At 38.8% G+C, this 13847-nt stretch overlaps 1 protein-coding gene and 1 long non-coding RNA gene across 3 annotated transcripts in view; one reads left to right on the top strand and one right to left on the bottom strand.

Annotated features, from left to right (window-relative positions):
• The window catches only part of LOC111866388 (kinesin-like protein KIF14), a 105443-nt gene that overhangs the window by 19275 nt on the left and 72321 nt on the right, over positions 1-13847 (top strand). For both annotated transcript variants that reach the window (XM_033752230.1, XM_023855288.2), the window contains exons 4-6: positions 3139-3246; positions 4344-4463; positions 5042-5170. In XM_033752230.1, coding sequence (XP_033608121.1) covers positions 3139-3246; positions 4344-4463; positions 5042-5170 — 357 coding nt within the window. The remainder of the gene's footprint in view (positions 1-3138; positions 3247-4343; positions 4464-5041; positions 5171-13847) is intronic.
• LOC111866392 overlaps positions 12276-13847 on the bottom strand; it is a 4524-nt gene continuing 2952 nt past the window's right edge. The window contains exon 2 of the long non-coding RNA XR_002843133.2: positions 12276-12806. This is a non-coding gene — a long non-coding RNA (uncharacterized LOC111866392). The remainder of the gene's footprint in view (positions 12807-13847) is intronic.

The raw sequence follows: 13847 nt of genomic DNA, 5'->3' as shown, positions 1-13847 counted from the left end.
CAGCAGAATCCAGCTATTCAGGATTGACAAATCAAGCAGGTGGAAAGTCATTTTAGTGGTCTGTTTTGTGATTTGTAAGAGCTGTCCTCAGTAATGCCCAAACAGGCAAGCCCTTTCAGTTTGCTGGGTATAGCTCTCCTGGTTTTAATTTGACCCTAGGCTGCCACATGGTGGCTGAATATGTAATTATGGGTCTCACAATCATCATGTCTGACCAGTGCAACCTCTCTGGACTCAGTCCCCAGGTCTTCGCAAATGTGTCCCTACAGCTGCAAAAGGCTCTTTAGGCCTTGTTCCTTACCTTATCCAGCTGCTTCTTCTAAGTCAACCCTTGTCTTCATTTAATACAAGGACTTGAACACAGTAAGCAGTTGTATTGTTTTGTTGATTCCTTATGTCCGTTCAAGTCTCTCTTCCTGCTAAGGGGCATTATTACCATCTTAGTAGGGTAGATAAACAAAATGTCTTATACCACTGCTGTACTATGAACAGAGCTGTTTGTAGCACCTCTGACAGTCTGAGGGGATTTTCTGTTAAATACAATTGCAGTGTCCTGGTATAATAATCACCATGTGACAGTGCAGTTATTATGAAGAGAATAACTTCTGGGATATAACTGCATATAGTCAGTTGGAAGTTAACCGACATTTCAGAGAAACATCTCCATCTTCAGAGTCGAAGAATAACCTGACCAAGAAACCAGCATGAAAGCAGGTGACAAGCAGAGCTTACATATAGTTTACATGTTTCTCCTTTCCAGCATGGAGTGGATCCACTCAGTGCCTTGCCTTTCAACATCCTGTTGTATTACATCAAGAAATACTGTCAAAAGCTCCATGTCAAGGAAAGCCCTAAGGCCATAACCTTGTGTTCAGTAGCAGTTTCAGTGTGCATCATCACATTATGAACTACAGTTTCAATCTGTATTCCAGTTTGATAGATATATTGGTTTCCATGCAGAGGATACCCTTTCAGTACACTCCCTAACATGCTTATCCACTAACTTCTCCATTGTCTTCGAGAGAAAAGATGGTGGGCTGATAGGATGACGAAATTTGGCCATAGTACAGTCAGATTCCCCAGTCTTTGATATAAACATCACTTTCGCCTGCCTCAAAGCCATAGAAATGTATCCATATGCCAGATAAGCTCTAGATACACAGCACAGGCATGGGACCAAACTGTCCATCACTTGCTGCAGAAGTGTAAATATACTCATCTGTTCTTTTTCTTATTTAAATTGGTTAAAGGTGCCTAAAGCCCATATAATTTTAGATTCATTGAATAAATTTCTGGCCAGGTTCCAGTCTCCCCTCTTTGTTCTGTATCTGCACAAGTCTAGGTTGGGTTGCAAACATGCACATGTTAACTTTGTAATGTCAGTCTGTATGCATGTAACAACTCGAGGACCACTGAACAGGTTTTCATGAAATCTGATGTAAGGGAGATTTGACACATGTCAAGTACAGCTCATTAAGTACTGATTAGAGTGAAGAATGTTTTGAATAAATGTTGCTGAGAAAAATGAAAAAAGAGTTTGTGTCCAGTATATATTTCCTGGATTTTTTTGGTTTTTTGATATAATGAAACAAAAGGGAGCAGGCATGATGGAATTATTATTCTATGGATTCGTTTTCCAACTAGATTCTTGTACGTTTCTCTGTTTCTGCAGCAGCTGAATTATTTCAGCATGCAGTTTATTCATGGTCTGAATGCCATAGAGTGAACAGACAAATTCTTACACAGTGATAACGATTTTTCTCAAGTACTGCTGCCTGCCTTTCACATGCAGCACATATTACCATATTTTACAGAAGAGCCATCTGCTTCTAAGCAGGTCTCAGATTTTGAAAGTGTTTATAGGCACATAACACTGCCATTAACTTGGCTTTGTGAACTGCATGGTGATTTTTTGTGCTGCAGTAGTGATTATTTTGACCGTTCATGTTGATACTCAAAGTAACCAGCATTGCTTAAGGGAGAAGCACAAAAGCCATTTTCAGTACCAGATCCTTATTTTATTCTATAGAGGCATACAGTTGCGTACATTGAGCCTGTAAGTTTATGTTAGTAGTGTAGGCTTCCATTTCTGAGACAAGATGGAAAGGCAAGTAGCATAATTCTTTGTGGCTTTCAGTCATATGGTATCATTCAGTTCCTCTTTGGTCAGAATATGTTCAATGCAGACAGATAACCAGACTAATGTATTGTGGCATGTAGACCCATTGCTAGACAATGATTGTGAAACAAGGAACTATACAGCAGTCATTCCGCTCCGCAAACAAGCATGTTTCCACATCAACCAGAGAACACAGCAATAATGGAAGAGACATTTCCTGTGTGATCCATGCTACGATGTTATAACCAGGACCAATTAGCAGTTGCAGTCAGTTAGAGAACTGCTGGGGTTCAGTCATTGTGAACTCTTGCTGTTAGAAGCTGGTAGCTGAGGCACAGGGACAGTTCAGGAACCCACAGGAAAGGGAACATCTGCCATTGAAAGCTGCTACCAAGCGACACGAGTATCCATGTTACTGTGGACACGTGTGTGTGTGTGTGTGTGTGAACAGTGAACTATGAAGTGTAGTCATGCACTGTATCAAAGTGTGAAATAAATCAGGTTATCATTCTAAAACCCATCTATAGTCACTCTGTCAAGGGTCAGTATTTTTGCAGTAACTAGGAATATTGGTGAGCTGACACATGTCTACATGATACAGAAATTCTTTACCAATCAGTCTATGATTTTGTTTGTTTAGTGGTTATATAAAGTGTTACTGGCACTATGTCAAACAAGGAGGAGAAATTAAATTTGCTTAGACCTTTTTCCAGAATTGTTTGAGAAAATGGTAACTGATGCTGAGCCTTGGATCTTCCAGGATTTATGTTTCTCACGTTTTGACTTTATCACAGTTGAGGAGTATGTACACACCATACCAGGCAGAAAAGTTTGTTTTGTGATCAGACAATTTTTAACATAAGATGCTTCTCATGGGGGGATTACACCTAGATTGATGATTAAAACAGGAAATTAAATGGTAATTATTCTACCATGCAAATTTTTTCTGATTGTTGTTCTGCTAATATTTAAAATGGTGAGCAGTCTTTCTGATATGTTAATGAAGAAATCTGTTTCAGGGTTGGTTAACAGTTGGGAACAGTCAAAGAGCGACTGCAGCCACTGGCATGAATGAGAAGAGTTCTCGTTCTCATTCCATATTTAGCATTATTCTGGCACAAACACAGGTGATGTTTCATGATCTTGACATTTTCTATTTACTGCTGCAAAAAGACCAGTGAAAAATAAAATTGGGTGTTCCGTTGTAGTACAATAGTACTTCTTGAGGAAATTCAGATGTGGATGGGATGTGTAACACTTAAAAATTTTGACATTATTTTGGGCTGTTACTGTAGCAAGTTCTTCTCACAATGTCATTTAGCATTTCTAAATTTATATAGTATTTTTATGGCCTTATTGCATAAAAGAGGAACACAGTGGTGAAATACGTGATATCTGTGTCGTTATATTTCAGTGAAATTAGTATTGGGAATATAAAATACAAATGATTAGGCAGATGTAATTATGTGTATTTAATCTTGGATTGCTGAATATCTCATTGCTGATGATCCATCAGAACTGGAATAAACTTCAAAATATGTATCAAAAGGTGGCAGAGTATGTACAACTTGTCTCCAATCATGTAGTTTTCATTAGTTACGTGAATCAATTCATTGTGCTCTGTGCTAGCCTGGGATATCATAGGCATAATGGTCAGAGGGTTAACAAACTAAAATGAGAAGGCCGTGCCATATCTCAAGCGGTTAGTCGCTGGCCTCCCACCGTGGTGGCCCGGGTTCAATCCCGGGGCTGGTCAAGTGGGATTTGTGGTGGACAAAGTGGCGCTGGGATGGGTTTCTCCGAGTACTTCAGTTTCTCCTGCCAGTCTTCATTCCGCCAAATTCTTCATCATCATAATCACACGGGGCAGGTACAATAGGCCAATCAGTGGCCTCTGTGCTAAAGGGACCCAGTTGGACTCCCCACCCCCACTAAGCAAATTAAAAAAAAAAAACTAAAATGAGAAATAATTTGTGCCTTCCTGCAGTGTTCTGTTGTTAAATAGCTTTTGTCAATAGCAGTTGTGCTAGCAATAGATTTGCATGTGCAATAAATGAACATGAAAAGGAACATAAAATTGAAAAAAAAAAGTGCATTTGGAAAGTGTATATTCCATATTTGGGCGCTTTTTTATTAAGACAATTGAGCGTTTTACAGCAGTCATATGATACACATTAGCCTCCAGAACTGTTTACTCATTTTTTTTTTCCTTTTTGGGAAATAGGAGGAGACTGTGGAGGGAGGTGAATGCCATAAACACTGTCTCTGTAGCAAAATTAACTTGGTGGATTTGGCTGGAAGTGAACGATTGTCACACTCTTGCACCACTGGAGACAGACTGAGAGTAAGTACATTTCTGAAGCTAACTAGGCTTAAGACTTCTTCAAATTATATTTTAGATGGAACATGGAGCCCACTGTAATTTATACAAAGGCAATGAAAGTCTCCTCCTTTCATTTTCTTATTCTCCATTTTTGTGCTTCAAGGGCATCATTTTGAACTAAGCACTATCATGAGATTTATGGTGAACATAATCTCCAAAAGCAGTGGGTGAATTTAAGGAGTGTGAATTTTCCACTGTATATACTCACATTATTTATATACTTTTTAACCAAAAGTTGTGATGCATAAAGTAAGTGCATGCTTAAGTTAAGTTTAAAGATTACTGACATTCCTGTGTAACAATAACTATTACTCTTATTTTGGACATTTTCCATCCTTTTAGTTTCTTTAAAATGCAACATTCAGAAACTGGATCTGTTTCCATCAAGCTCTATACTGTGACCAAATATAAAGGACAAGCGCTCAGCTGCACACCATGCTGAAAATTTCTGTCTGCAATTTTGAATTTAAAATATTTAGGCGAAGTGAAAGATGCTGTCACAGCCAACACTGATATTTTGTTTTGTGTTTTGTGCGCAGGAAGGTGTCAGTATCAATCGTTCCTTGCTGACTCTTGGAAAGGTAATTGCTGCCTTGGCGGATAATGGAAATGGCAAGAAGAAAAGTTTCGTTCCATATCGGGATTCTGTCCTCACGTGGCTGCTGAGGGTAAGTACATGATTTCCATGAAGTAAGCCTGCTACATGTCTGTGGACCTGTCTTGGAAGCTGGATGTCCCTCTTATTTCATTGATTTATTTTCTTTGTAGCTTCCTTTTCTTCAGGAAAGAAGGTAGTCTTATAAGATAACTGTGCTGTTGATGATGGGTTATAAACATATGTACAGATTATGTATGAATAGGTTTGCACAAGTCCCAGTCATCAGGTTGCCATGATGCCTAGAATTTTCTTTCTATGATTCTGAGGTTTTTGTTTTTGTGCAAATGTGACATTTTTAAATTCACGTCATGTAGTTTCAGTTTTGTTGCATAAGTGACGAATAAATTCACATGAATATTTTATTCCCCTTCACTACTGCTTACTCTGTTAGTGAGCAGAGAGGTCTGCTGTCTGCAGAATGCATATATCTCAGTGACAAATTGCATCAGTGTGGGCAAGAGAGTATGCAGCATTGTGATTAGCATATCTAGTTATTTTAAACTGATATTTAGAAGCTTGAGATATTTCATGTATTCTGTATCTCATGTTGCAAACAACTTTCTTAATACATATATTGTGTATTGCTTTGGATGTGTTTGAGTTGAAGAATTTTGTGAGAGTTATTATTTAGCTGTCTGTGAAACATGCAGCAGCAAGTGAGAGGTTAAAATGTATGAAGGAGTCTGAACTGACATTCCAATGGAAAAGAGAGACTCAGAACCTGATCTTCTGTCACTGGCAGTTAAATTGGTAGACATGGCATCAGAAGAAAGCACAAATACATGCAGTCAATCAGCTAAGCAAGGAATGCAAAGCCCAAACAGGTGGAAGAATGTTGGAATGAGAGTAAGTGGCTTAAATTTGACCACAGCACCAATATTGCAGATGTGAGACTTGTGCTTTGTTTCTTGATACACTGAAAAAAGAAATTGAACGCTGTTAAGGGGCTTCATGGCCCCTTTCAAACTCGAAACCTTTAAACAATATGACAAGTCGTTTCAGCTTTGAAATGTATTACAGGCAAAGAAGGCATTTGCTTTTGCAGAATGTCCACCTCTAGCAACATCTTTGAAGAAAGTGAATGAAAGAATGTTTGACCAAATGGCAGTTGTGTTTAATATGTTATGTGTGGGTCAAGCTGATAGCCATAATCCTTTATCAATCATGAAGTACTCCTTGATGGGAGAAATCCCTTTTTGTGCATACATGTACATTGTGCATTCAAGTTCTAAGGTCTCCGATTTTTTTCTCACAATAATCATACAAAAAATTTGAAACTTCTGTTACTTTTCAACGTAATCTCCCTGCAGCCATATACATTTTTCACAACGTCGATGCCATGATTCCATGGCCTCTGCGAACGCTTCTGCAGGAGTCTGTTTTGACCACTGGAAAATTGCTGATGCAATAGCGGCACGACTGGTGAATGTGCGACCACGGAGTGTCTTTCATCGTTGGGAAAAGCCAAAAATCGCAAGGAGCCAGGTCAGGTGAGTAGGGAGCATGAGAAACCACTTCAAGGCTGTTTTCACGAAGAAACTGCTGCGTCGCGTACGCCCGACGCGCTGGTGCATTATCCTGGTGAAAGAGCACACGTGCAGCCTTTTCTGGCCGTTTTTCTCGCAGTGCTGGAAAGAGCTTGTTCTTCGAAACATCTTGGTAGGATGCACCTGTCACCGTAGTGGCCTTTGGAACGCAATGAGTTAGGATTATGCCATCGCTACCCAAAACATGGCCACCATCATTTTTTCAGCGCTGGCGCTTGCCCAAAATTTTTTTGGTGGCGGTGAGTCTGTGTGCTTCCATTGAGCTGACTGGCGCTTCATTTCAGGATTAAAAAACAGCATCCATGTCTCATCCATTGTCACAGTTGATGAAAAGAAAGTCCCATTCATGCCTTCATCACGTGTCAACATCGCCTGGCAAATTGCCATGCGCGCAGCCTTGTGGTCGTCCGCCAGCATTTGTGGCACCAACCTGGAGGACACTTTCCTCATTCACAGGTCTTCATGCAGGATTTTGTGCACAGATCCCATGGAAATGCCAACTTTGGAGGCAATGTTTTCCACACTCAATTGGCGATCCTCCAAAACAACTTTCTCAACTCGCTCGACCATGTTGTCAGACCGGCTGGTGCGAGGCCAAGATTGTTTTGGTTCATTGTCACACGACGTTCGGCCTTCTTTGAACTGTCGCACCCACGAACCCACATTTTTCACATTCATGACACCATCACCACACATCTCACTCAACTGGCGATGAATTTCAATGGGTGTCGCACCATGCAAGTGGAGAAAACGAATGATTACTCACTGTTCTTGTAACGAAAATGTCGCCATTTTAAGTATCAAAAACACTCCTCACCCTTGCCGCCACCACTAGAGTTCTGTGTGCCGTACAGTGCTGCCATCTCTGTCACACATTCACAAAGAGTGCACACGTATTTTAGACTAAACTGCATGTGTCTATCTGCTCCCAGTCCTGAGAAAAAAATCGTAGACCTTAGAACTTGAACGCCCCTCATAGTGTAATGCATTTTGCTGTACTGTAACACTTCAAGGTTAGCTCCATCCCTGCTAGGGATTACCAGCTGACAAATACATCATTGTGGGATTTGAGGTTCTCACAGCACTGGTTAAGAAGAGTTCTGTCTTAGGGATATAACGTCATATATTTCGTTGAAAGCCAACTGACATTATGGAGGAACACATTGTGTCCATCTTCGTGGTTGAAAGGTAAGCCAAGGAGGAAGCAAGATACCAGCAGCTGAGGGGACCAGAGCTCTGCTTGCTGCCTCGTTCATGCTGGTTTCTTCCTTGGCTTACACTTCAACCTTGAAGATAGAGGTGACATGTTCCTCTAAAACATTTGCTGGTTTACAATGAACTACATGGCGTTATATTCCAGAAGACAGAACTCTTCAAATACATCACTGATTTGAATACTGGTTTTCTCTGATTAGCATTCAGACTAAATACAAGTTCATATATTGTTTCACCTGGTCATTACCTCACATTTATGATTACATTTGTTGTTCAGCTGTTCACAAGTATGGCATCACAGATGAGGTCCAGTAAAATTTTAAATGATGATGTTTATGCAGATGCGTTGTGAATTATACTTCTGTTGGCGAACATGAAGGCAGTTGTGGTGGAGTTATTGACAAAGATAAGCCAAGTACTAGTAATATTAAGGGTCAGTGATAGTGTTAAGTCTGAATTTGGAAGAAAGAATGACAATGTAGATCTTGTTCCTGGTTGCCTAGACCCTACATGGAACAAAGTAGACCATGCATGAATAGATGATCTATTTATTGGACAGATGGGGGTGAATAGAGCGGCAGACACTACAGACAGTATATCTGATATTATGGTTTTCAATATAGGCACTGATGTAATTGCAGATAAGATGAAGGAACTGAAACTATGTCACAGACAATTCTGAGAAATAGAAATCTGCAGAGGCTGTGAAATGGCCAGATATAACAGTTGCAGAAGTGAAAAAAGTTTTTGGGACTATTAGTTTTGATGGGTCAGGATAGGAAAAACAACATGAAAAACCACTGGTCAGCAGATTGAGCCATAAACATGCCAGTATTTTTGGAAATGAAACTTCAGCATCAACTTATAACAATCAATGCAGTCAGATTCTTAAAGATCAGCTCTTAATAATTATTTGGTTGAGAAATTCAGAATAATAGCAGTCCACAAAAATGTAAAACTTAGAATATACAAAACTATAATTTTGCCTGTGGTTCTGTATGGGTCTGAAACTTGGTCTCATTTTAAACTGTAAAGCTTCCCCATTAATTAATTTACTCAAAATCTTTTTAAAATCTAAAAATACATATAAATTTATAACATCTGGAGCTTTCAGGGCAGTCAGAGTTGATAAAAATCTTCTTGTCCTCTCAGCTATGTCATTTAGTTAAAAATTACTGACGTTTAGAGGACCATCTCTGTCCCCATCATCAGGGTACCATGTGACATAAGATTGAGACTGCCTCATCTATATACCAGCCCATGGTCACAGCTGAGCATAAGCCAATGGAGTGCTATTGGAGTGAGTCATAAGTTTGTCTTTCTTGGCCCTGTCTCCAGATTGGTTCAGCTCAGTACAAACAATTGTTTTAATTATAAAAACATTTGACATTTGATATCTTTATATAATGGCACTTTCATTCATATTGGCCCCACAGTAATACATGTGCATTGATCATACAGGAACTGGAAACTGCCTCCTGCATACCAAAAGAACTGCTAGCAAAGACCAAATCAGATTTTTTTAAGAAAATTTAAAAGAAGTACAATTAGTTAGATGTGAATAATGGAAAATATTTATGTGTGCAAGTGCCTAGTAGTCAAAATTCTTTACATTTATTACAGTTTTGCATTACCAAAAGATACATGTGTAACACAGTTGATAGTTGGAATTAGCATGATGAAGCTAAGTGGGTAAAGTGTGCAATGTTGATAAGAATGTAATACAAAAATTATTAGTCATTTTTACAAACTGAATTTTTGCCTTAAAAATCTAGTACTTAATAGGTACATACATTTGATATATCTGTGACTCCTTTATATACAACATTTTGTCAGTGATGGCACAAAAAACCATTGTCAATACAAAAGGTAAGCTGTTGGCCAATACTACAAACATTTTTGTAAATAATTCAACCACAAGATGTGGACTGCTGTGAACTGTTGTTCAAAAGGATATTGTTTCTTGCTAGAATACTGTATAAGTGGGTCAGCCATCCAGACAATTTCTACTATGTTTACAGAGTTTACTTCCTAATATTTAAGGTAGAAAAGCATATGTTTATTTTGGTTGCAAGACAGGGGATCAGAACAACCATTTAACAGCTTGTTATTCCTGCTCAGTAAACACATTAGGCATTACTCTAAAGTCTAAACATATGGTAAAGTAAAGGTATCCCTGTAACAGGCTGTGGAGGCCCATATGGTTGTGAGATGTTGAGGTTCCCACATTTTCTAGACAATCGGCTCAAAGATGGCGGTAAGGTTGTCAGCCTTATGCGACAGCCGTCCTTTACCCCCAGGTATATTCCTGGTACTGATTTCTGTTAGAGGCTGGAAGAATTAGGTCAACTGAAAAAATCCAATGACCTCATTGGGACTTGAACCCATGACCTTCCAGCTTGTAGCATAGTGCCTGAACCAACTACACTACTGTGTGCCCCCCTAAACATATGGTACAATATTTAAATTTACCACCAGTCATAAGTGAAGATTTGCACGCTACCACATTCCCCCCCTAAACATATCGTACAATATTTAAATTTACCACCAGTCATAAGTGAAGATTTGCCGATAGTAGTTCAACAGAAACGTGGTATAGAAAATGAAAATGATGAGAAATATAATGACAAAACGCTACGTTATATACTGACTTAGATAATTATGATTCAGATTCGCTGTTTGAACCATTTTGTTCCATAACAGCACCTCACTTAATATGTAGAGCAGATCTGAGAAATTTGTCTATGAATTAAATTTGTTAAAAAAAAAAAGTAGTTTGAGCTTTTGGCTCCTAGATTGACAGGATGGAATCTCCTTGAGAAAGGCACTGAGATACCTTTGTTCTGAAGGGTCAGAAATATTTTTTCTCCCCTCAGAAAGTCAGTTTATTATGTTGTAATAATGTGGACTGTCACGAAAACCATAATCAGCAACAAGACGTAGATGAATGTCTCCTATTTATTGATTCCTCAAAGCTGAGTTTGAAAGCCTTGTTGCTTAATAATTGAAATAAATACACTTCAGTTCCAGTAGCACCTGAAAGATTCATATTACAAAATGCACCATCTTGTGAAACGTATTGTAGGATGAATACCCTTAACATATCTGCGAAGACTTGAAAGTGATCGCACTTCCCCTTGCTTTGCCACTAGGCTATACGAACATTTGTTGTTTCCTCTGTGAATGAGAAAGCCAAGCACAGGAAAGTATTTCCTGAAGGAAATACAGTGGCTTTTTGAACAAGCATTGGTTCCAGGACAAAACAATATCACCAGTCAACCTGCGATTTATCCAGGAAAATATTTTCTTTCCACCAGTGCATATTACACCTACCATAAAAATCTTATTAAGGCTGAGGATCAAAATGGCAGTGGGTTTCTCAGTTTGAAACTGAAATGTCTGAGGATGAACAAGGCCATGTTCAAAGAAGGAAAATTTGTGGATCCACAAATTAGAGAAATCATGGGTGACAGCACATTTGAAGTGGAGTTGAACGAACAACTTGGAGAGAATTTACAATAGTGTCAACACAGTTCATCAGAAACTTCAAGTGTCAGAAATACAAGTCACTTGTTGAAGAGTTTCTCAATGCCTACAAAGTCATGGGATGCAAAATATAATTAGAAATTGATTTTTGGGATGCATATTTTGACCTTTTGCCTACATACTTCGGCACTGTTAGTGATGACCACTGAGAATGTTTTCATCAATAAATATCTGTGATGTAGGAGCAATACCAGGGAAAGTGGAGCCCCACCATGTTCTCTTATTGCTGCTTGATATTTGTAAGGGATGTTCAGAAATGAAATACAAGTTTACACCATCAGTAGCTACATTTTAGGAGAGTTCAGTATGCAATTTTTGCTTTAACATTTTTACTGTCTAAATTAGCCCAAATTTTATTTTCAGTTCATTCAAAATTGGTGGGTAATGGACAGATTTTGAGGTAATTTCTCAACTTAGCATTGAGACATCTATAAAAGCCACCTGTTTTGTACATATGAGAAATAGTTCTTTCCTGATATGTTGGGATTTTGGACTTTATCCATCCTGGTTTTTAAGATAACAAATAAAAACACGACGTTTCGGAAACTGGATCTGTTTCTGTCCTCAGGTGAAGGAAAACACCTATTCAGTTGGGTCCCTTAGAAAGAGCTAGCCTCAATCACTGGACCATCGTCAGAATCCTATAGTAACTAGTTCTTTCCTGTCACTCAGTGTTATAGGAGAAATCCTTTAAAGCTATCATATTCCATGTCTTGTTAGGAATTAAGATGCTGGTCATTACATAGTTGCAAATAAATACCCCCAGAAGGAAAGGTAGATGCTGTGAAGGAATATAATCTTATGAAGTTGATCTATTTTCCTCCCCTTTACTGTGTACTTCATGCATGTAACACATTCACCATGCTTGTAAAGAAAAGGACATGAGTCCACAGGAAGTGTATAAACATCAGTTTATATTTTTTCATTCCACTGAATGCATGTCTTTACTTTTCATCTCTTTAAAATTATCACATCTTGAAATCTCATCATATCATGATCATTAAATTTCCCCCCCCCCCTTTCCAGTCATTTATTTTAATGGGATTAGTAACCGTTACCCAACTTTGTCAGTACCCGACCAACGTGACCTGAACATTTGTAGTCTCAAGGCTGTGCCATGCTTCTAACTTCAATGCAATATCAGGATGCTGTAATGATGATTTTATTGTCTTCTTTCTGGTTTGCATTACTGATTTCTCCATTAGTGCATAGTGTCAGTATAGTAGTTGAAAAGTGGAAGATGAACCACTACTATACGTCGATGCTTGCACTCCACTTTGCAGGTTTTGCAGCAGCCATGCACCTTACACATTGCACAAGGCTTCTTCTTCTTATCATCTGTAATCACAACATTACCATGTGTAACTAATGCCTGAAAATATATTTATTTGCCTATCACAGAGTGGGTTGGTCTAGTGTCAGTTCTTTAGATCCATATTTAGAATGTACTTCATTCAAATTTTGTCCAAGACATCAGCTATCCTGACTGAGAATTTCATGGTTTTTCCCCAGTCCTCCCAGAAAAATTCTTGGATAGTACCTCAATTAGGCCATAATTCCATCCTTCCAGATCTGTTCCAGTTCATCAATTCTAGCATTTTACGCTCTACAGTCTGGATACTGATAGCACCTTTAAATATCCCAGTGTCCCATCACACTGCATGTCATGAGAATCATAATAATTTGATTGATTCTTCAATGTTCAAAGCTTTATAAGCATGTAATTTAGTAGGACCAACATGAATGATGAAGTAATTGAAATGAGAAAGGAAATATATCTGTTCAGTCCTCCATTCCTTCACCAGTATTTGTGTGACAAGCTAAAATGCAAGTTGCAATGTGTTCAGTCTGGAGTACCTGTATTTTCCAAATATGTATTTGCAATTTTGTATCATATGTTTTATGTTTATTTATTGCATACATATTGCATGAAACCTTTGATTCCTTATTAAATGTCATAATGGAACCTGAGAGCTTGAGGCTAACATTTTGCAACACAGCATATGGATGGACAAGATGAACAACATTTTTCCACATTCTGTGTTGTTTGTTGTTATGGCGTGAAGGGGGGGGGGGTGGAGGTACCTCCACCGCTTCTGCCACTGTACCTCTCTTAAGCCGCCGCTACACCTCTATTATGCCGAGGTGACAGAGGGCGTGGAAATATCCCGCTCTGTCACCCTGTTTAGTATGCTGCCACCATCTTGTTATTTTCAAGAATTCTAGTAGACTTATCGTAGCTTGCGTCACTGTCCTGGCTTAACTCGTAATTCGCCGGAGTGTTGGGAGGTCCTGGAGTCGTCAAGGAAGAGGGTAACACTTAAGGAAAGGCTGGGTTGAATTAAACTCTTACACATTCCTATCCTATTCTATTTACCT

Source organism: Cryptotermes secundus, unplaced genomic scaffold (genome assembly GCF_002891405.2).
Source record: "Cryptotermes secundus unplaced genomic scaffold, Csec_1.0 scaffold41, whole genome shotgun sequence".
NCBI lineage: Eukaryota > Metazoa > Arthropoda > Insecta > Blattodea > Kalotermitidae > Cryptotermes > Cryptotermes secundus.
This window is presented reverse-complemented; position numbering and strand designations above follow the sequence as displayed.